This window comes from Phacochoerus africanus, chromosome 2 (assembly GCF_016906955.1).
Source record: "Phacochoerus africanus isolate WHEZ1 chromosome 2, ROS_Pafr_v1, whole genome shotgun sequence".
Taxonomy (NCBI): domain Eukaryota; kingdom Metazoa; phylum Chordata; class Mammalia; order Artiodactyla; family Suidae; genus Phacochoerus; species Phacochoerus africanus.
Genome location: NC_062545.1, coordinates 31811811 through 31835727, shown reverse-complemented (window position 1 = coordinate 31835727; position 23917 = coordinate 31811811). Strand labels below are relative to the sequence as shown.

The 23917-nt window shown below is 38.4% G+C and overlaps 1 protein-coding gene and 1 pseudogene across 3 annotated transcripts in view; one reads left to right on the top strand and one right to left on the bottom strand.

Moving 5' to 3' along the window:
- The window catches only part of ENPP3 (ectonucleotide pyrophosphatase/phosphodiesterase 3), a 93791-nt gene that overhangs the window by 34999 nt on the left and 34875 nt on the right, over positions 1-23917 (top strand). For all 3 annotated transcript variants that reach the window (XM_047758591.1, XM_047758574.1, XM_047758583.1), the window contains exons 7-15: positions 4114-4211; positions 11109-11188; positions 11651-11770; positions 12337-12446; positions 13739-13804; positions 14301-14373; positions 19627-19735; positions 21550-21678; positions 22054-22085. In XM_047758591.1, coding sequence (XP_047614547.1) covers positions 4114-4211; positions 11109-11188; positions 11651-11770; positions 12337-12446; positions 13739-13804; positions 14301-14373; positions 19627-19735; positions 21550-21678; positions 22054-22085 — 817 coding nt within the window. The remainder of the gene's footprint in view (positions 1-4113; positions 4212-11108; positions 11189-11650; positions 11771-12336; positions 12447-13738; positions 13805-14300; positions 14374-19626; positions 19736-21549; positions 21679-22053; positions 22086-23917) is intronic.
- LOC125114934 (dihydrofolate reductase-like) lies at positions 8354-8898 on the bottom strand (annotated as a pseudogene).

Here is a 23917-nt window from a genome sequence, read left to right as displayed (position 1 = left end):
TGTGGGTGATGTGTCTGTTTGTATACCATGCTACTTTGGTTTATGCCAGTCCTCAGATCCAGATGCCTTCTTCAGAAGCTTCTAGTTAGAAGAGCAAAGAATTTAGAATGATACTAGAGACTCTCATAACAAGTGAAGTAAGTCAGAAAGAGAAAGACAAATACTATTGATATCACTTAAATCTGGAATCTAATATGGGGCACAAATGAATCTTTCCACAGAAAAGAAAATCATGGACTTGAGAATAGACTTGTGGTTGCCAAAGGGAAGGGGGAGGGAGTGGGATGGATGGGATGCTTGGGGTTAGTAGATGCAGACTATTGCCTTTGGAATGGATTAGCAATGAGATTCTGCTGTGTAGCACTGGGAACTATGTCTAGTCACTTATGATGGAGCATGATAATGGGAGAAAAAAGAATGTATGTGTAGCTGCGTCGCCATGCTGTACAGTAGAAAAAAAATTTTACTGGGGAAATAACAATAAAACAATTTTTTAAAGATTAAAAAAAATAAAACAAAAGCTAAACCTAAAAAAAAAAAAAGAATTCAGAATGATAAAAAAAAAAAAGACTTGAGTTTCAGTCCTGGTTTCGCCTGTATAACTTTGTACTAGTAACTTCCCTAAGCTTTATCTATAAAACCAGGATAACAGCAATAATAATAGCAATAGTAATAGTGCCAAGTTCAGATATCTTGTGAGAATTGAATCAACATCCTGATCCCAGAGATATACAACCCTGTTTTTAAGTGACGATGTCATTTTGATGGCATATTTATAAGTGGAAATTTTAAGATCAGCACTATACTTATGACTTTATGAAAAAAATAAGTATTTTGAAATACAAATTGCAATGTCACTTTAATTTCTTAATGAATTTTTCCCACATTGTAGTCAAAGTAGTCACAGTTTTCCATTAATATTTTTTTAAGATGTGGTTCATATACATTGAAGTTTCCACATTTATGTATTCAGTATAATGAGACTAGGAAATTCAGAACCCCGTGTAACACACAGATATAGAATATTTCCAAGATATAGAATATTTCCATCTCCCCAGAAAGATGTTCTAATTTTCATCACCATAGATTCTTGTTTTAGAATTTCACACAAATGGAATCATATATCCTTTTTTTCTTTTCTTTTCTTTTCTTTTTTTTTTTTTTTTATTTTTACAGCCCCACCCTTGGCATATGGAAGTTCCCAGTCCAGGGTTCCAATTGGAGCTACAGCTGCCAGCCCATGCCACAGACACAGCAATGTAGGGTCCGAGCTATGTCTGCGACCTACACCACAGCTCATGGGAACGCTGGATCCTTAACCCACTGAGTGAGGCCAGGGATTGAACCCACCTCCTCATGGGTCCTGGTCATGTTTTTTACTGCTGAGCCATGACAAGACCTCCTTCGTTTGTTGTCTTGAATTTGTTTTTTGTTTTGTTTGTTTTTGCTCAACTGATGTTTTCGAGAGTCATAAATATTATTGCAGGCATTGTTTCTGTAACATGGGCTCCTGCACAGCATGTGTTCCTTGAGTAAAACATTGGTCTCATTCACATTTCATATTTTTCTATTCATTTTTTTGGCATCAGTTCACATGTCACACTCCCGGGAAAGCCTGCTTTTACCTTCAAATATTGAATCTGATGTCCTCTTATGTACTTGAATAACATTCTGTACCCAAATCTAGTCCTTAACCACTTCTGTTTATGGCTCAATTTCACCACTTAGATACGTTAATTTCATCACTCTATGCTTTTATTCTTAGTATCTAGCACCATGTCTGCCTCAAATATTTGTTAAATAAGTTACTCTACAATAAGCCATATTCCAGGAAACCAAAGAGACCTCCTCCAGACTCTCCTCACCGTTTCTTTCACAACGTGTAAATAGACAACAACCCTAATATTTTTTGCTAGCTCTATGGAAACGTATTGAAAAGAACTGAAATTATTTGTCTTATTTTTGGCTGGTATCAGCATTCAGAATTTTCTTTATAGTAATACTGGGCAATTATGAGAATTTTAAAAGACTTATTCTAAGCAAATTTCTTGGAATTGTATGTGTTTGTTCAAAAATTTAGATAAACTACTGAGCACTGAATTGAAAATATCTTTGGCATTCTTATTTGTATGCACTATGTTTAATTTTTACAACAAACTTACTGTGTTCATAGTTTCTATTCATGATAGCCCTAAACTGGGAAATATCTAAATGCCCATCAACAGTTGAATGAATAAGCTGTGGTTTACTCATTCATGGGAATTCTAGACTGCCATGGGAATGAATGATCTACAACTATATGTAAAAATATGTCAAACATAATATCAGGTAAAAGAAGCTAGACACAGCAGAATACATACTGTATGATTCTGTTCATATATAAATAGAAGTACAAAAATAGATACAACTAATCTATGCTCTTACAATCAGGATGCTGATGGCCTTGGTGGAGTGTGGTTTGCAGAGTTTGGTGACAGGAAGGGAACTTGAGGGAAGGATTCTAAGTAATAGCGTTTCTTGATCTGGGTAATAGCTGCACTTGGAGTTCAGTTAGGAAGCATTTATGAAGCTATACATCTTTGATGTGTGTGTGTTTAAAACACAAGTAAAATTTTAAAAGTGAAAAAAATTTTGAATGGAAAAAAGATAATCTCTGGCTATAATTCAAAAGTTACCTTTCATCATTATAACTTAAATACTCATCTCAAAAGAGATTGAAATGCTTTGGAGGTTCATATCCTGAGATATTGGAGTAAAGAATAAAAAATATAAAACTTTAGAAGAATAAAACGTCTTATAAGCTATGGAGTCTCTAAGTCCAATATCATAATAAATAACAGTTATACCCAAAAGATGGCTGAATAATTGTAACTTTTATAGTTTTTGAAAGTGAGTACTGAATTCAGCAATTATTTCCTTTGGATCCTTAGGCAAAGCCAGGATTGTGAAAGGTCTGTAATAAAGAATCCCATTTCAGTGATGTTTGGTTAGTGCTCTTCTTGCATGCTGCTGACTTTTATTGGAAAAGTGCACATAATGAGCTCTATGTATACCTACCCCTGTAAAATACTAAATATATCTGAGATGAGGCAATGATACTAACGTGCCATGTTTTAATGATTCCAAAGTGTTGAGTGAGTGGGCTGAGATTGAGTTTCAAGAGGTTGAATAACTTCTTAGTTAAATAGTTTATAAAGAATGAAGCAGAGAACTGAACTCAAGTTTTTCAACGCCAAAGCCCTTCCTTGTTCTCCACAGCACCCTACCCTGTCATTGTAAATTCTCAGGGCTAGATATATTTCATATGCGGTGCATGTGGTTTTCATAGATGGCAAATGCCAAGGAGTAAATGGAAATAAAGTTAGCCAAAATTTTTTAAACTCTAGAACTCAGAGAATGGTAGATCCAAGTTGAAAGCTTTTTTATTATGGATTAATAACATACTGGAAATACTGATTTTTTTTTTTTGTCTTTTGTCTTTTGAGGGCTGCACCAGCGGCATATGGAAGTTCCCAGGCTAGGGGTCTGATCGGAGCTACAGCTGCTGGCCTACGCCAGAGCCACAGCAATGCAGGATCTGAACCGCCTCTGTGACCTACACCAAAATGCCGGATCCTTAACCCACTGAACAAGGTCAGGGATCGAACCCGCAACCTCGTGGTTCCTACTCGGATTTGTTTCCGCTGTGCCACAATGGGAAATACTGATTGTTAATGGAAATAATTTTTATTTTATAGTCTTTTTTTTTGTCTTTTTTACCTTTTCTAGGGCCGCTTCCATGGCATATGGAGTTCCCAGGCTAGGGGTCTAATCGGAGCTGTAGCTACTGGCCTACACCAGAGCCACAGCAACGCTGGATCCTTAACCCACTGAGCAAGGCCAGGGATTGAACCCGAAACCTCATGGTTCCTAGTTGGATTCGTTAACCACTGCGCCACGATGGGAATTCCAATGGAAATAATTTTTAGAAAGAGAAAGGAAAGCTTGAGTTAGGAACTATCTCTGAATGTACTTTCCTAGCATTTTCTAAGTTAGGGAATTATAAGTAGTATAGAAAAGTGTCTTTTTTTAAAAAATTAAAATAATGGATTAATTTTTGTTTTCCATTTTCAGATTTGACCTTCCACCCGTTATTTTGTTTTCCATGGATGGATTTAGAGCTGAATATTTACAGACATGGGGTACTTTAATCCCTAATATCAACAAACTGAGTAAGTCTCCTACAAACAGGGTCATACAGATGTGAGACACCTAGTTGGTTATTCAGACAGCGCACCTTTCTTTCTGACCTTTACCTTTAATATTTAGTGCTTTGTCTTAACCCAAGTCCTCTCAAGAACTTGAAGACTTTACTACATGATATATATTTTCATACTTGTTGGCTCCTCCTTCTTTTTTTTTTTTGCAGCATGTTCATCTTTTTGTTTGTCTTGATTTGTTTTGTATTTGGATATAACTTCTGCTCTGTGAAAATCTATGCATATATACCATCTCATATGGCGTTTGTTAGACCTGGGTTCTGGTTCTTAGCAAGGTGGATGTGACTAGTTAGGATAAGAACCTGAAGGAACCTGAGTAGGTGAATAGTCCAGCATCTATTCCCAGATGTGGAATCAAAATGCCTGGAACCTGGCTCTACCACTTACCAGCTTTGAGACCTCGGACCACTTTACTTCCCTGCTGGTGCCTCAGTCTCTTCATCTGTAAAATGGTCACTTCCCTCCTGATAGAAATACTGTGAGAATATATATACAGTGTACATTAGGTGATTCTAAGTTATTACTGTAATGCTTAGCTTTATTATCATCTTTATCATGATGTACTTCTGAGTTAGGGCAGTTGGCTTTCACATAGTTTTATAAAGTTAATAATAAATAGGAATGGGGTACCCAAGGGTAAGAAGCTAAGACATTTTGGAGGTTTGGTTCCAGGGTGCATACTCTCCACTGCCCCACAAGGCCTCTCTTTATCCTTCTACTGGGCCAGGCCCTCTTTTACCTCCACAGTCCTCAAAATTTATGACAATTCTTGTAGTTCCCTGTTTTTATTTTTCTCCAAATTATTAAACAAATATCTGAGGAGTTCCTGTTGAGGCTCAGCAGTTATGAGCCTAAGTAGTATCCGTGAGGATTCAGGTTCAATCCCTGGCCTCACTCAGTGGGTTAGGGATCTGGTTTTGCCATGATCAGTGGTGTAGGCTACAGATGCAACTTGGATCCCAAGTTGCCATGGCAGTACCGCAAACATGTGTGTGTGTGTGTGTGTGTGTGTGTGTGTGTGTGTGTGTGTACACTCAAACATATATTATATATTGATTACCTTTTCTGAACCTCAGTTTCCTTATTTGTAAAATGCAAGGATTAGATCAAATGTTCTACTACTAATTCCAGCACTAAAATGCCATGATTAGAAAGACAGATTATTTCCCCCTACAACACAAGGGACTTTGTTGCTTTAGCTTCTCTCTCACTTCAGAGGCAGATCTTTTAGCAAAGAGATTAAGAGTTTGGGTCCCAGAGAGAACTGACTCCCAATTCAAGATTTACCACTTACTGCTAAGTACTTGGCCTGGAAAGTTAATTAACAAATCTCAGTTTCTGTTCCCTTATCTGCATTTCCCTTGATAGTCTGGATATTAAATCCTGTGTCCGAAAGGGACTTCATCTAGCCAGGCTGAACTGAATCCCTTTAGATGTAGAATTATTTGATTTGCTCATCCCATCCAGAGCTGGAAAGGACACTAATGAAATACTGGGCCCTTCAGAGTTTTCCCTTTCGAAGGTTTAAAATATTTTAAAAGTCATTTATACAACATCTCAATCCTTTAATGTGTGAAGCCATCACTATCTAGGTCTACCAAGGCAAAAGGGGCCTTTCATTTCCAGGAGGCCCAGTTAAGAGTAGATGTAAAAGCGTGAGGATTAGGACCTGCCAAGAATGGCAGGCTTGAGGTAAGGTACATCACTTGAAGAAAGTCTAGAAGCTCATCTCCAGTGTCCCACAAAGCTGCCTGGGTTGGGCTACAATGCTCGTGGAAACTGAGCATGCACTAATACCACCCTGAAATGAGAGTCATATCAGTGATCTTGAGGTTTTCGTGTTAAAGTTTGCGAAGAATTGGCATTTTTAGGTAAAATTAACCTGTGAAGTTATCTTGTCTTGGGCTTTTCTTTGTTAGGAGGTTTTTGATGCCTTGTTATTGTTCTGTTCAGATTTTCTATTTCTTCATAATTCAGACTTGGATGGCTATACATTTCTAAAAATATATCCATTTCTTCTAAATTATCTGGTTTATGGGGTATAATGTTCACAGTAGTCTCTTATAACCCTTTTTATGTCTGTGGTATTTTTGATGTTATTGATTTGAGTCTTCTTTTTCTGCTAATTTGGCTAAAGTTTTGTCTCTTGTGTTTATCTGTTCAAAAAATCAACTCTAATTTTGTTGATTTTTAAAATTGTTTTTCTAGCCTCAATTTCACTTATTTCTGTCATCTTTGTTGTTTTCTTCTTTTTTGCTAACTTTGGATTTTGTTTGTTCTTTTTCTAATTTTTCTAATTCCTTAGGTGTAAAGTTAGATTGTTTATTTGAAACTGTTTCTTTTTTTTTTTTTTTTGTCTTTTGTCTTTTTAGGGATGTACCCACGGCATATGGAGGTTCCCAGGCTAGGGGTCCAATCAGAGCTGTAGCCACTGGCCTACACCACAGCCACAGCAACAGGGGATCTGAACCGCCTCTGTGACCTACACCACAGCTCAGGGCAACACCGGATCCTAAACCCACTGAATGAGGCCAGGGATGGACCTCCCTTCCTCCTGGATGCTAGTCGGGTTTGTTAACCACAGAGCCATGATGGGAACTCCTGAAACTTTTTCTTTTTAATGTAGGTGTTTATTGCTATGAACTTTAGATTTTGTTTGTTCTTTTTCTAATTTTTCTAATTCCTTAGGTGTAAAGTAAGATTGTTTATTTGAAACTTTTTCTTTTTAATGTAGGTGTTTACTGCTATGAACTTATTTCCTAGTACTGCAAAAACTGCATTGTACATTCTTCAGCTATTTCTTCTACTCATCCATTGTCTTCTACCCCTTCTTATAGTTTATAGTTACTATGGATATATGTTCATTCCATTTGTATTTTAAGGTTTTTCAGGTTGGTACTTTTTTTTTCTTTTCTTTTCTTTTTTTTTTTTTTTACAATTTGCTTCTTTTACTCAGCAATTTTTGTCATTTTTCTGTCAGTACTTCTTCACTTTTAACTGCTGCAGATAATACATTTAATAGACCTGCTGGTTAGTTATTATTAATCAACATTTGGGCTGTTTCCAAGTTAAAAAAATGTTTTAACAAAGACTCTTAGATTCATCTCCTTGTTCAGGACAAATTTCTAGAAGTGGAAGTTCTGGGTCCAAACCAAGAATATGTTGAATCTTTTTTTTGCCTTTCGGGGCCTCACTTGTGGCATATGGAGGTTCCCAGGCTAGTGGTCTAATCAGAGCTACAGCTGCTGGCCTACACCACAGCCATAGCAACGCTAGATCCGAGCCACTTCTGGACTTACACCACAGCTCACGGTAACACTGGATCCTTAACCCACTAAGCAAGACTGGGGATCGAACCTGAAACCTCAAGGTTCCTAGTCTGGATTCGTTTCCGCTGTGCCACAATGGGAACGCTGAAGAATATGTTAAATCTTACTTGATGTTTCTAACTTACACTCTAAAAAGGTTGTACCACCTTATAAGTCAGAAAATGCTATTTTTTTTTAGATATATAATCATCTAAATCTTTGCTAAACATTTTTAAAGGTTTCAGACCTACCCTTTTAACCACTGAAAAGGCTGTCTCAAACTTGCATCCTTACTGCATCCAAGGACTATCCTGGAGTTCGCAACTTAGATTCCCTGGTGTGAATGAACAGAATTTTTCTCAGATGTGTGATACACATAGAGTAATTCATAGTCCCTCTTTTCATCTAATTTTAATAACCGAGTTCTAGCTCTTCTGTGTAAAATCTATTTCTCACCTTTGGACCCATCTATCTAGCTCCTATCTCTACAGGCCCTGGTTTCAACTCATGCCCCCAGGGGACTTTCTCACTCTGGGTTGTCTTGGTAGATAGTAGATATTCTACCCTAGGCAGGTGCTGGTAACCTATTCCTGGCTCTTGATGGGCATTCAGACAGTTAGAGCAAGAAATGTTTCACAAAAGGTATCCGATACATGTCTAGCTTAGATGAATGGCAAATAGAAGCACACTGCTTTGAAATAATTATCCACAGGTCCAAAGTCAACAAAAAAAATACATTTTAGGGAGAGGGAGAGGGTGTGAAATAGATCAAAAAACACTTTCACATTAATTGTTCTTTTCCTATACTTCAAAGTTGTGCTTAATGCCTTTCTCTTCTCCTGAATATTCTGGGAGAAGTTTATATTTTTCCAAGTCAATTTCTGGGAAAAATGTGTCACTTTCAAATTCTTTCATGATCCTTGTCACAAAAAGTCTAAGATGGCCTGGCTTGTTCATGGCTTCCTTATAAACTGAACTGCCTCCCACTAGCCAAACCATGTCCACTTTATTTTTTAATTCTGGCTTCTCAGTAAGTTTTAAGGCATCATCCAGACTTTTGGCAAGAAAATGAGCTCCCTGTGGAGGTTCCTTGAGTTCTCTACTGAGAACTGTATTAATTCTGTCCTTTAAAGGTCAATTCTTCTCTGGAATGGAAACCAGGTCTTCCTACCCATAACCACCAAATTCTGTTTGCCTTCTACTGAAGAGGTTGTGGTCATTCTTTGGAAACATTTGTAGTCATTCCTGAGTGGAGGCCAGGGCAGGTCCTCGTTCTTGCCGAAGCCCATGTTCTGGGGCACAGCAACGGTGCAGTTTAGCGGACGAACCATGTCGGTGGCTGTAAACACCTCCTGGTACTTTCTTTTTAAAAGATGTTTTTAACAAGTAAAATCTGGAAATGATAAACTTTTGAAAGTGATGTTAAAGAGTACAGAGTAAAACAAAAATAATTAACCAACCAACAGACTCTCTTTCCTGATCTTCCTAGTTTTTCTCTGCAGAAGTAACTATTCTTACTGGTTTATGGTGTATCCCTCCAGAATTACTCTGTTCGATTGTGATTTAGATTACTGAGATCTGGAAGAAACAATGGTAGAAGATCTTGCTTTTGATAACAGCTCTGGTTCAAAGGCAGGTGATTCAAAACGGTAGCTTGAAGCTATTGATAGTCAGTAGGTGTGTCTGGTTTAAAACTGGGATGGTGTCATGTTTTCACATCACTGGTAGCTTTGTTTTTTATTTTATACTGTATGCCTTTAAGCATTTAAGAATTTGACTGTGTTACTCATGTTTCAATGAAATAGAAACTGACTTTTTGTCTCTGTTTATTTATGATTGTTTTCCTGACCGTAAATTCTTTTAATTACATGGGTGGATTAGTTCTCATTTTGTTTTCTTATCATATGACTTTTTTTCTTTTTATGGCCGCACCCATGGCATATGGGTGTTCCCAGGCCAGGGACTGAATCCAAGCCACAGCTGCAGCAATGCCAGATCCTTTAACCCACTGAGCTGGGCCAGGGATCAAACCAGCATTTCTATAGCGACCTCAGCCACTGCAGTCAGATTCTTAACCCACTGTACCACAGCAGGATCTCCAATCATATGACTTCTTAACAATATTAAATGTGTCTTTCCTCGATTGAGGACAAGATTTACCTATTGGAGGTATTGACTAAAAAAGAGGGAAAAAGGTTATTTTAATCTTTGATGATATGCTATGCCTTAGTGCCAGCCTCAAACTCAAGCACATCAGAACCACTGGGGTGCTTGTTAGAAATGCAGGCGTTTTTTTGCATTCCCTTTCCTCTCCCTTTCAACCCTCACCATTCCCCTGCTCCCCAAATCCCATTTGGTGGACTTGGTATTGGACCCAAGAGGATTCTAAAGGAGGTAATTCCTAGATCATATTGGAAACAGTACTCTAGAGGCTGAGAAGGAGACCACCTCCAAGCCTATTTGAGAAAACCTTATTTCCAGCTGCAAAATTTGTTACTTTCTGGACAGCAGTCATTTTCACTTTTTGCTTGCACCCGAATAGAGTATCTAATGGTGAAGCTTTCTTTCAGAATTAGAGTCAGCAGGATTTGGGTTTGGAAAATTTCTCATACTTCACTGCTGTTGAGGAAAGAGCGATGGACTCCAGTGGCTCTGACCTCCTCAATAGGGTTATTGCACAGACAGAAACAACAGAACAGTTGAAAGCAAAATTAATGCCATGCTTTGTGGAAAACAGATCACAGGAAATTTCAGTGGAAATTCTACTGAAAAATAATAAGCAGTAAAGTTAGTTCATTTTGTAAACATTGCTACATGGTATGAATTTAGGCATTTATAGGAGTCAAATTCCTTCTCAGTTACCTAGATAGTTGTGTGAACTTTCGTTTTATTAGAGACTTTACGTAGAAGAACTAGCAAGAAGCAAATGTTCCATAGAAATTCTTATTGTAATGACTTGGGTCAGAAAGAGGAGAGCGGCAAAATCAAACAAAGCTGGCACTGTATAAAAATTTAAGGTATGTTTAGCTCAGTGGTCAACAAGCTGTGGCCTATGGGCAAATATGTCCCACTCTGCCTGTTTTTGTATGGCCTGCTGATGCTAAGAATTGTTTTACATTCTTTAATGGTTGAGGGGGAGAAGAATGTTTTGTGCCATGGAAAAAAACTGTTTGCAATTCAAATTTTGATGTCTACAAAAAAGTTTTATTAGAACATAGTCATGCTCATTTGTTTTCATATTGTCTATGGATGCTTTGGGGCCTTAATAGCAAAGCTGAGCTGTTGCAACAGAGATCAAAGCCTAACATATTATTATCATTTTTTTCCCCCCTGAGCCATGATTTAGCTCCCTCCTCTCCTAAAAACTGCCGTTCCTTGGGATGGAGGAATTTTAGGCATCAGAATTTCAACCTCTTTCCATCTGCAATTCACCCCTTAATTTTCTGTTTCTCTGGGTAACGTTCATTTTCAGATTTTTAGTTATTCAAACAACTTCCAAGGAAGAAACAATGTCTTAATTTCTCACTGTGCTTCGTTGCAGAAACATGTGGAATTCATTCAAAATACCTGAGACCTGTCTATCCAACCAAAACCTTCCCAAATCATTATTCCATTGTCACAGTAAGTGCTTGGCCGCAACTACTTTGCATTTTAGTCTTTTATTACTCTGGAACAGTAATTACAGCTTACTTAAACTTTAGCCCTTAGTTAGGGGTGTGTGTGTGTGTGTGTGTGTGTGTGTGTGTGTGTGTGTGTGTGTAAGTAAATGCAAATTCCATTTTGCAGATTCACCTAAACACTCAAGTTATCCAGCTCACATGTTCCCAACCGGGGTTTAACAAAGCAACACTCCATTCTAAAAACAAATGTTGTTTTCACAGTCTACTGTCTAGTGCTATGTTTTTCATATGTTTGTGCTTTTGTTTTTTTGTGGGATTTTTCTGGTATTTGGGTTCAGACCCAGGGGCTTTATATTGAAAGGTATATGACATTGTTTAAAAATATGTTATGCTATTTCAATTTAAAAATATGTTTTATTAATGCCATTTTATCTCAAATCTTTTTTTAAAATTATATTTTTAGGGGTTATATCCAGAATCGCATGGCATCATTGACAATAATATGTATGATGTAAACCTCAACAAGAATTTTTCACTTTCCTCGAAGGAGAAAGAAAATCCAGCTTGGTGGCAAGGACAACCAGTATGTAGCATTCTACATGTGGCACCAAAGTAACCTTCTTTTTGCAATGTGACAGTGGACCATTCTTCTCTCTCCACTTTGCGTTTTACATTATCTTTCTAATTTCCAAGGGCTAAGGGTGAGAAGGTGTTTCACCTCTGTTTATAATTAATTTGAGTCTTTTAAATGTGTATGATTGTTCACCTAAATTGCCTTGAGTTGAAACTTGGATGTTATATCAGCCTGGAAGTTACTCAGAAAGAGTATCCATTCATTTTTTTTTACCCATTCTGTTTTATAAATCTTTAAAAGGGAAAAAAGAACTATGGATTTTTCAGTTTGAAGCATGATCTTTCTTATTGCCTGCCTACATTTTTTTTTTGTTTGTTTGTTTTCCAAGGTGGATGCCTGGATAATTACTTTTTTAAATTACTATAAATACAAATGTTAATAATTTAAATACAATTTAATAATTAAATACAATTTTCAGCTGTTAATATTGTTCAGTTTCTCATAAATAGTACCATTTCTGCCCAAATTAGTTGTTCTCCTGCCCTCCATTTACCTGAAATTTTCTCTTTTTATAGATCTGGCTGACAGCAATGTATCAAGGTTTAAAAGCTGGAACCTTCTTTTGGCCAGGATCAGATGTGTTTATAAATGGCACCTTTCCTTCCATATACAGAATTTACAACAGGTAGTGAAGCACTTGCAGATGTGATCCCACCTAGACAGGAATCGTTAAATTTTTCTGGGTCTGAATCTTGATGGTAATTGTATTCTTCTAGTTGTCTGGGCCAAAAATCTTGAAGTCAACATAGATTCCTCTCTCTTACATCCCTTTATTTGCTCTGTCAGCAAATGCTTGTGCCTCTAATTCAAAATATATGCAGTCTGAGAACGTTTTATTATGCACTTATAGATAACGATCATCTTCTTTTACATGTATTGCAGTTGCCTCTTTACACATCTCCCTGGTTCTATTTCTGGTCCTTGTAATCTCTTCTCAATTCATCCTCCAGTATAATTACTTAAGAAAAGAAGTCCAATTATGACACTCCCTGGCACCATAAACTTCGGTGTCTCACTGGTTCACGCAGAGCGAAAGCCTACAAGGTCCTGTTGACGTGAGCCCTGCTATCCTTCTGCCTCTCAGACTCCTCTCCTGCTATTTTCCTGGGTTCTTACTCTGGTCAAGCCATTCTGACCTCCTCGGTGACCTCAGCACATCAGACTTTCTTCCTCTGTAGAGCCTTTGCTCCAGCTGTTCCTTTGCCTGTGATAATATCACTCCGTGTATCATCACAGCTCACTCCCTCACCTCCTTCTGGCTCTCGCTCCAAAATTATCTTCTAATATTGTCTTAGCCTAATCACGCCGATTTCCAATTCCAGACCTTTCTCAGTGCTCCTTATTCTGGCTCTAGTCTTGCTTCCCCACCTCCCACCCGGCCATAGCATTTGTCACCTTTTAATATCCTAAGCAATTTATTTATGGAGCCGGCCTATTATTTATTATTAGAATGTAAGAATGTATTATTAGAACATCTAGAGTGTAGCCTCGAGGAAGAAAGCCATCTTTGGTTTGCTCCCTGATAAATTCTGTTTGAAATAAACACGTTATGTCTGACAGCAGACAGTCATTGCCTATAAATGCATAAATGAATGAAGTGAATAAAAAGAAATGAATGAATGGATCATAATAAATGGCCATTTATTTTATTTGGAGGAACAGTGAAGGAGGGATGGATGAGAAGGAAAGTAAGCAATACACACTTAGTTTACAGGGAGAGAAGAGTATCTCCATATGGGTATTGAAAACAGGTATTGCTTTGAATAATACTGAATCCTGAATCCCTTTCAGTATTTTTATAATCTATGAACATAAAATGAATAGCTGAAAAATCAACCTGCCTTCCCGAGTAAGAATATAATGAAGTTGTTCTTGATTTGATTATTCATTAAAGATTATTTTTACCTTTCATTTTAGTACTGTCACATATGAAGAGAGGATCTTTACTGTGTTAAAGTGGCTGGACCTGCCCAAAGCTGAAAGGTAACATCTAGTGTCAGAGAAGTATTGGCACAGTGTGATATTTGTGGGCATAAAATGAAAGTATTTCGTTAGTTTCAGACCATTTTGGAAAAACAAAAACAAAAACTTGGCAGTTCCTTTTTATGGGTGTTTTTTTTAAAGTTTTTTTCCTGCAACCATTTAAAGAAAGAACTAAAGTGACAGAACAAAGAGTCAGCCAAAGGTTGTAAACCAGGAAATAGGGAGGCTCAGCACGGAGTCTTAGCAGGAACAAGGCAGATTTTCAGAACTGCGTCAGACCAACGCTTCCATCCTGGAAGGTCTCATTTACTTCCTGGTAGGACACTGTCCCTGATGAGGACACACTGAACTACTGGGTCTGGATGAAGAGAAGGAAAGACCAGAGAACAAGAGAAGTAAACTGCTACAATGTTCCAGACCTACAGATCTCCCAAACCCCACTTGCAGGTTTATCCCAAATGGATAACGTCTTTCTCTGTTTCAATTTTACCCCTAGACCTGATTTTTACACCATATATGTGGAACAACCTGATTCTGCAGGTCATGAAGAGGGACCAGTCAGTGCTGCAGTAAGTTTGTTTTGTTTTTTTTAAAACAAATATAAAATTTTCTAGCCTTCACCCACAACATGAAACACTATTCTTTAGTTCCCACGGAATATAAATATTTTGATAGCTACATGAAGACATAAAAAGAATTAAAAGTCTAAAAAATTATCTGCTTTATTAACCACAAAAATAAATGTCTAAAAAGAATATCTGCCTTATTCACCACATCTTGATTAATTTGATAACACTTATTGAATACTTAGGTGCAGCATAGTTATTTCACATGACGAAAACAGTAAGGCTAGATACCATGGGTCTACCTCACATCTTAATGTAGCCCATCTCAAGCTGTGTCACCTGAAAGTCCATCGTGGAATATCCAGCTGTCTATTCAAGCATAGTTGCAATCAGAAGTTCTTTATAAGTGGACTCAGTATATTATTGCCTCAGACAGAGTTATTCCTCTCCTAGGCCCCCATTGTACTTGAAATAGATTCTTCAATATTAATTTCATCTTTATCTAAACCATTCTGTATTTACTACAGAAATAGTCTTTAAATATGATTTTTTGAAGCCAGTTCTCTTCCAAAATTGACTCTAGCCAGCATTGTCTTGGACACAGTGTAAAACTGCAAAGGTATCCATGAGTACAGCATTTTTCTACCCCATGGAAAGTCATTTAACAGTTGTCCTCAACTGGAATGCAATTATATTTATTCTGACAGCATGGCTTAGCTATTCATCAGAAATGCCCTTCTTCCTTCCCATTAAATCAAAATGATTCCTAGTTTAAGCCCTGCTTAAGTCTGACTATTTTAGACCCATTAGTCCTCTTTTATATTCCTATACTACCCTTGACTGTCTCACAGAACTTAACACTTAATTAGGTTATTCCAAGAGTGATGGCTTAGTAACTATCGACAGCATATTCACCATTTCCTCTTTTCTATTTTAATTGTCATACATATTTGATGTGATTAATTATTTGAGAGAGGGCATTCTCGTCTACATTTGACTCCAACAGCTGAGTGTAGGTGCCATATCTTTTTCTTCTATTTAATGCTCTAGTGTAGCACCCAAATACATTTTAGGTATACTTTGGAAAAGCGCTGCAAAGGAAAAGGTCAGGATGCCCTGAGAGGTCTAAAGGGGCTTAGTCTGGGTTAGGGCGGGTTAAAAATTTCTTTGAATAACAAAAAGGATAAAAATTTACAATCTGACTGAGGCAAGAGCTGAGTGCATTAGAGAAACATATCAAATGAACAAACGGACAGACAGATGAACAGGTGACCAGACAAATAGAAAACATCATAATGGTAAAAATAACAATCACAACTAACTCTTATTGTTTGCTGCTCTGAGCCAGGTATTGTTTGAATTGCTATATGAGGATTACCTCCCACTAAGGTCTATGAACCAGGGGGCAGGGCTAGTAGAAAGTCTTCAGAAGGAGGCAGGTGCCAAAACATGCAGGTCCTTCTAGGCCATAAAATGTGCAATGGGGGGCTTAGGTGTTTTAATCAGTGAAGGATATGATCAGATCTGTGTGCATTTAAAGATCACTTTTATTGTGGAAGAGAAATGGGTTAGAGGGAGCAAGGGAAAGTGGGGAGAGACGAGTTAGCTTTTAGAACATTCCAGGAAACAGATAAGACTGACTTGGACTATGGTGGTGGCAACTATTTAGAAGATATATTTAAGATTTATTTAAGTGATAGACTTGGTATGACTTGGTGTGCCATAAGTGACAGGGTGGTGGGTCAAGGATGGTTTTCAGGTTTTCATCCTAAGCAGGCATATTCCTTCCAATAAGACCATTGAAGGGCGATAAGTTGAGAGGAGAAGACCATGCTGTGAGTGGGGGAACTGTGATGTCTGGAAAGCAACAGAATGTGGAGTTTAAATCTCGCAGGTGGAGTTCCCGTCATGGCTCAGTGGTTAACGAATCTGACTAGGAACCCCTGAGGTTGTGGGTTCAAACCCTGGCCTTGCTCAGTGGGTTAAGGATCCAGCGTTGCTGTGAGCTGTGGTGTAGGTCGCAGATGCGGCTCGGATCTGGCGTTGGTGTGGCTCTGGCATAGGCCGGCAGCTACAGCTCCGATTGGACCCCTAGCCTGGGAACCTCCATATGCTGCGGGAGCGGCCCTAGAAAAGGCAAAAAGACAAAAAATAAAAATGAAAAAAATAAAGCTCAAAGGTGATGGAGATCAGGCAGCTTGGCAGCATACAGATAGTGCATGGAAGTAGAGATGTACTCAGGAAAGAATGAAGAATGAAAATAGAAGAGGAATTAAGACTAAGCCTCATTTAAAACTTAAGAGGAAGAGGCAAAACAGATGGAGAAAGTGGAAGATTTCATGCTTTTATTATTGCTATTGTTACTTTTAATCACATACTTTGACTCAGGGTTAGTATGACATAATTTAAAAGTAAAAAGATGATTTTAGTTTGTTTTCACTCATTTACTATGTTGAAAGCTTATAAACTTGTTCTAGATTTTTAAATTATCAATACCCTTGCTCTTGACCTGTTATCCCTTTAAAGCCTACCTTTAGCTGCTTCCTATGGCCCATATGTTGTGCAAGGCATGCTTAGAGGTGATGAAAATGAGGCTCCGTGCCAGAAACTATGTTGAAAAGGCAGCTAAAGGAAATAATGGCTTAATAAACAACAAGATTCTTTTAGAAAGAATCCTTAGGAGTTGTCATCGTGGTTCAGTGGGTTAAGAACCTGACTAGTATCCATGAGGATGCAGGTTTGATCCCTGGCCTTGCTCAGTGGGTTAAAGATCCAGTGTTGCTCTGAGCTGTGGTATAGGTCGCAGACACAGCTCAGAACTGGCATTGCTGTGGCTGTTGTGTAGGCTGGCAGCTACAGCTCTGACTCAACCCCTAGCCTAGGAACTTCCATATGATGCAGGTGTGACCCTAAAAAGAAAAAAAAAGAAAAGAAAAGAAAAAGAAACCTTAACAAGATTTCATAGTTTAAATAGCATTTAAATGGGAAGAATATTATGACCTGGGGTAGCTGGAGAAGGCTTTATGAAATGGAGATGGAGAGGGTGATGGAATTAGGACAGGCAGGAGGAGGTGGAGAAGCATTGGAAATATAGTAAAATCAGGTACTTCTTCATAACAAATTTGTCCCAGTGAGTGTTTAGCATTGACACTGAAGTAGGCACAGAATGTCCTGCAGTCCTAGTAACTTTCAGTAATTGTCTAATACTTTAATAAGATCCAGCTGCTATACGTTATTGAAAAGCAAATTATTAATCTTAGATGGACTGAAAAGTGGGAAAGAGGAGTTCTTAGGTGCCCTAGTGAGTTAAGGATCTGGCATTTTCTCTGATGTGGCAAGGGCTTCATCCTTAGCCTGGGAATTTCTGAATGCCATGGGTGTGGCCAAAAAAAAAGGTTGGAAAGAAAAATTCAATTCAGAGAACAAAATCGAAATTAAGAACAGATTGATTTAAATGTTGGTAATGCTCACGTCCGCGGTGGGAGAATTTCGGAGCGCTGAAGCTCTCCAGTGGGGAGACAGAACAAGATGGGAAGGATGTTGGACCTTTTGAAAAGTAGACTGTGTCACCGCTCCATCAATCTTCCTGCCTAGCAGCCTTGAATTCCAAAGGGAACTTCTGGATCCAAAGAAAAATTTTCATTGAGGGCCTTACCAGTTAGTTCATTTTATCAAAGATTGATTTTTACCGTTTCTGCAGTGTCCCCTGTGAAAGTGAATGATCATGATTCCATGTGAAAGAAGCAGGTTTTTCTGCTCAAACTTAGTTTGCCTCACCTCTTTCTATTCCTATTAATTATCTTAGCATCCAAAAAACCGCTTACTCATCTCCTGCTACAGGAATCTCTTGTTTCCTTCCCTTGTCCTGGTGAGAGCTGGAGGCTGGCATCTAGTCACATCACATTCAGTGCAATGTGCCATCTGTGTGTACTTCATGAACCACTCTGTGCTTAGCAAGCAGGTGTGAGTTACATTGCACTGTCTCTTTCCTGTAGGAGCTCATGTGCTCCTGGGGAGGCAGACACATGCTCAGATGATTTCAAAACTGTGCAGAGTCCAGTGCTAGTAGGATGCCAGGGGAGGACGGAGGAGAAGGGCTCTTAGTGCTGGAGGAGTCAGGAGCCGTGAATAGGTTGACTATGTGAAAGGGAACAAAATCCTGTCATGACAACAAGTGGAAACTGTGACTCTCACTGGCAAACCAGAGTGCATGTGTCACCCCAAGAATGAGGGCAGGAAAACATCTTGGAGTCAATAGATTTGGCAGTAGATAGACATGATATGAGAGCAAGCCCTGCTCTGTCCTGTAGGATCACAAATATGCTACTTATCTTCTTTAAACCTTGAGTTTCCTAGTTACTCCATTGGAAGTTCCAATAGCACCATCTATGAATGTTTGCTGAGATAATTTCATAAGATAATGCACTAACACTGTTAATAGTAATTGGCTAGTAAAATTCTTTCTCAAGAAAGGAAAAAAAACAATCATTGTAATAATAGTACCATGAAAGATTTGGAGTTCCCGTCGTGGCGCAGTGGTTAACGAATCCAACTAGGAACCATGAGGTTGCAGGTTCGGTCCCTGGCCTTGCTTAGTGGGTTAAGGATCCAGCATTGCCGTGAGCTGTGGTGTGGGTCGCAGACGTGGCTTGGATCCCAAGTTGCTGTGGCCGTGGCTTAGGCCAGCGGCTACAGCTCCAATTCGACCCCTAGCCTGGGAACCTCCATATGCCGTGCGAGCAGCCCTAGAAAAGGCAAAAAGACAAAAAAAAAAAAAGAGAGAGAGAGAGATTGAACATTGCCCCCAATCCAATGCTATTACACTTTCTTATTCACTGGAAAAAATAATAAGAAGTTATGTCAGTTAAATATTATTCACTAAATCTTTTAATGGTCACACCTGCGGCGTATGGAAGTTCCCAGGCTAGTGGTTGAATCAGAGCCACTGCTGGCCTACACCACAGCCACGGCAATGCCAGATCTGAGCTGCATCTGTGACCTACATCACAGCTCACAGCAAAACCCAGATCCTTAACCCACTGAATGGGGCCAGGGATCAAACCTGCATCCTCAGGATATTAGTTGGGTTCTTAACTTGCTGATATCCTATTTCAAAATCCAATGATTTCTTAATTCTCTGATATCCTATTGCAAAACCCAATGATTTCAGAGAAGGAAATGTATTTAATTTTTAACTTGGTTAATTAAATCCTAAGTTATACAGACAATCTTAACTCCATTTTTTTTTCCCCTTAGGTAATTCAAGCCTTACAGTTAGTGGATAACACTTTTGGATTGTTGATGGAAGGCCTAAAACAGAGAAACTTAGACAATTGTGTCAATATAATCCTTTTGGCTGACCATGGTATGCTTTGTTTTTTTAAATTATATTTTATCATTGATTATATCTTATCACTTCGGGGAACATACAAAAATAATTGTGATGTTTTAAAGTCTGTATTTCTAGACCTAGAAGCTCTTGAATGAGCAAAGAATGAGTTTTGTCATAGGCTGGGATGAACAGAGGACTAAGATTTATACTTCCAGTTTAATTATCCTAACATTCATCCCGAAAAATCTATCCATAGACTTCATTTTCTGTAAAAATGGAGTTAATAGTACTCACAGAGATGTGGTTGGGCTGTTAATCGTAAAAAGTGTCTTCTTTTCAGTGAATGACTCATTTGTATAGATTGGCTGCAGTTTACAATATTGGTTAGTTTTACCATTTCCTGTGTATTTATTTATTGTTCCTCCATTTCATTTAACCTGAGTGTTAAAGGAAGTGAGACAGCTATCACACTCTCTGCAACCTCATCTTTTTTTAAAAGTACTCACTCATTCAAAAAATGTTGTTTAGGAGTTCCCATCGAGGCACGGTGGAAATTAATCCGACTAGGAACATCGAGGTTGCAGGATCGATCCCTGGCCTCAGTGGGTTAAGGATCCGGCGTTGCCATGAGCTGTGGTGTAGGTCACAGATGCGCCTCAGATCTGGCATTGCTGTGGCTGTGGTATAGGCTGGCAGCTACAGCTCCGATTAGACCCCCAGCCTGGGAACCTCCATATGCTGTGAGCATGGCCCTGAAAAGACAAAAAAAAAAAAAGTTAAGTGCTAACTCAGTGCTGGGTGCTTTCCTCAATATGGTGTGTTAGGAACAGAAATAGACCTTTTCTAGACGGAGTGGTCAAGGTGGAGCAAGAAGAGGAAAAGGAGCACGACTGCAGAACTTTTCTTTACATCTTAGAATGTCAAGATAATGGGAAACGTAGTAATTTATTTTATAAGTTTCTAAAATGTTGCTCTAATACTTTGGCCTATTGTTTAAAATTAAAGGAAATATTTTAATTTTCTTTTGTGAAAATAAATGATAAAATATACAAATAATAAAATTAATAAAAATAGAAATTTGGATGGAGTCTGAAGAATCTTCAAATTAAAAAATTTAACTACCAAAACTTTTTTAGAACATATACTGTGTATATAAATTTACATAATACATATGTGAAAAGTAAATATTCTCTAAATATATTGTTTTATAAAAATGCATGTTACAGTTTTATTTAAAAATTTAAAAATATAGCATGTTGCCTTATTTATACAGATTTATTTAGCGGAGTTCTCGTTGTGGCGCAGTGGTTAACAAATCCGACTAGGAACCATGAGATTGTGGGTTCGATCCCTGGCCTTGCTCAGTGGGTTAAGGATCCAGCATTTTCATGAGCTGTGGTATAAATCGCAGACGTGGCTCGGATCCTGCGTTGCTGTGGCCTTGGCATAGGCCAGCAGATATAGCTCCGATTTGACCCCTAGCCTGGGAACCTCCATATGTCATGGGAGCGGCCCTAGAAAAAGGCAAAAAGACCGAAAAAAAAAAAGATTTATTTAGCTTCTGACAGAGAACTTTCTTCTTTGAAATTACTTTAATCGATCAACATTGACTAGATGATTTGTTTATAATTCCTGTCTATTCTTCTCTTATAAGCATGATCCTTCTCTTCCACTGCCAGGGAAGAGAGTAAAGTAATTGGAGTAAAGTAATTGGGTAACTCCTAGAGGTTCTCAGGGAACCTTGGTTTGAGATCCATAATGTAATATGACTCCTATTTGACCCGATCAAAAGACAGCCAATTGTTACTATCTTATACATTCAGTGGATAATTTTTTTTTTAATTCAGGAATGGATCAGACTTATTGTGAAAAACAGGAATATATGACTGATTATTTTTCCCAAATAAACTTCTACATGTATGAAGGACCTGCCCCCCGCATCAGGACTCGCAATATACCTCAGGACTTTTTTACCTGTAAGTATGAAGATGGAAATGGAAAAATAAAGGTAAAACTAAAAGTGAATAACCATAGCCCTCTGATTCTGAGGATGAAGGGATTACCAGCCCCCTCTTCTGACTTCTTGGAAAGACCATACAGAAGTAACCGAGAAACTCCCCTATTTAAGTACAGTCTATTGATAGAGTCTATGGTGGTATCTAATATTGTTGGGTTAAAATATATTCCACTTCATTCTTAAGTGCTAAAATAAGTCTTTCTTAAAAAAGCTTTCATTTTACCAGATCATAATCATTAATAAATGTCTCTTTCATTTTCATGTGAACTTTTGCATTTTTTTGCATTTGTCAAGTATCAGTTGTAATGTGACATTTATTTTTCTTTCGAAACAGTTGATTCTGAAGAAATTGTTAGGAACCTCAGTGTAAGTACAGTCTCTTAACATACATGTTTAAGTTAATGTAATGTCCTTAATCTGGGTTCCAAGAAATTTGTGTTCTGTAACTTCCATCTAAGCCATTTGCAATTTATTTCTTAAACTCGCCATTGACAGTTTATATTCCTGTTAGTTGCTTTCATTTTAGTTGTTCTTATTTTGGAGTTGGCACCATGATAGGAAATTCATTTGAAAAACAGGGATGCTGACTCCTAAACTGAATGGGCTAATCTTTCATTTAAAGGAGCTGGGCTAGTGAGCTTCAGATGTCATTGGTTTTCACACTTTTTGTTATTTAATATCAGAAAATAGTGAAGTACAGATATTATAGATCATTTGTACCAGTCAGAAAAATCAATTCCTTACCCTAAATGTAATTGCAACTGCTTTTGATTGGCTCTTACATCTCAGGTTGTAAGTGAACAAGCAGATCAAAAAACCAGATAGCTGGAGTTCCCCTTGTGGCCCAGCAGAAACGAATCCAACTAGGAACCATGAGGTTGCGGGTTCAATCCCTGGCCTCACTCAGTGGGTTATGAATCCAGCATTGCCGTGAGCTGTGGTGTAGGTGATAGATGCGGCTTGGATCTGGCATTGCTGTGGCTGTGGTGTAGGCTGGCAGCTGTAGCTCTGATTGGACCCCTAACCTGGGAACCTCCATATGCCGCTGGTGTGGCCCTAAAAAGACAAAAAAAAAAAGAAAGAAAGAAAGAAATAGCTTAGAGAAATCAGGATTTTTTCAAGGTGGTGTTCGCTACTCCTGGAAAGACCTGAAATAGTCTCGTGTGGTGGTTTTAATAGTTCTATGCTTAAAGTATATTTGCAAGTGTCAAACGATTATATAGATTCATGAGTTTGCCAATGCTTGGGATGGGGCTGGATTTATTTCTGTCTAAGTGATATGCAATTATAGTAAAAACTCAGAATGAAATGTGAGTGACTGAAGATTCGGAAACATTGGGGAAAGAATGGTTGCTGTAACTTGGGACCCCCTGCAAGTTTGAAGTAGGAAGCACTGTTGGGGCAGAAATTCTTTAGTATTAATCCTTCCTTTTTTTCTCTCACATATGATATTCTGGTCTTGATTAAGCATGGTGGGCATTCTTACCTCCTGCTGGTGTGGGTGTACATGCAGTGTGTTCTTGCAGCTGGAGTGGTAGTGGAAAATTATCAGCAAATGGACTCAGAATCCACACATTGTTTTCCCTTTTTTCCACCACCTATCGATCCTCATAGCTGAAGTCCTGTTAGTGAGAAGAGAAAGGGCAAATGTCTAATAATCCCAGTGGTGCAAAGGGATTGGACATGCAGGCTTTGGAAATGGTCATGACACAACCTCGCAGACATGCACCAGGCCTGGAGCTGTAGAGTCTCAAAGAAATGGACTGTCATTTTACGAAGTAGTCCATTCTTCCCAGGAAAATGGTGTGGTTGTGCAGTATTTCCAGGAATGCTGTTCTGTGGGCCTATTTTGAGCTTATATTGGACAATCATAAGCAAACATGAACTGGCAAGCTTCATGACAGGTAACAGCTTCAGCTTTGTTCTTAGATCAAATGACCAAAGTTTCATCTTAACTCTAGGGTCTTCGTCTCAAATTCTCAAATGCAAAGAATAACCTTATTATTCTTCAGAGCTTAGCAGTGCATCCTCAGTTTTCTCTGGGTTTTATCTGGCTGTACACCCGGCTGGCAAAGGGTGATTCATCCATTGATCGGTGGTCCTTCAGGGCACATTCTGGTCCCTTGAACCTTTGAGGAAGTTGCTTTTGCAACAGATGCCATCATGTGCTTGCCTGGAAGTTACAAAATAGCAGCTTA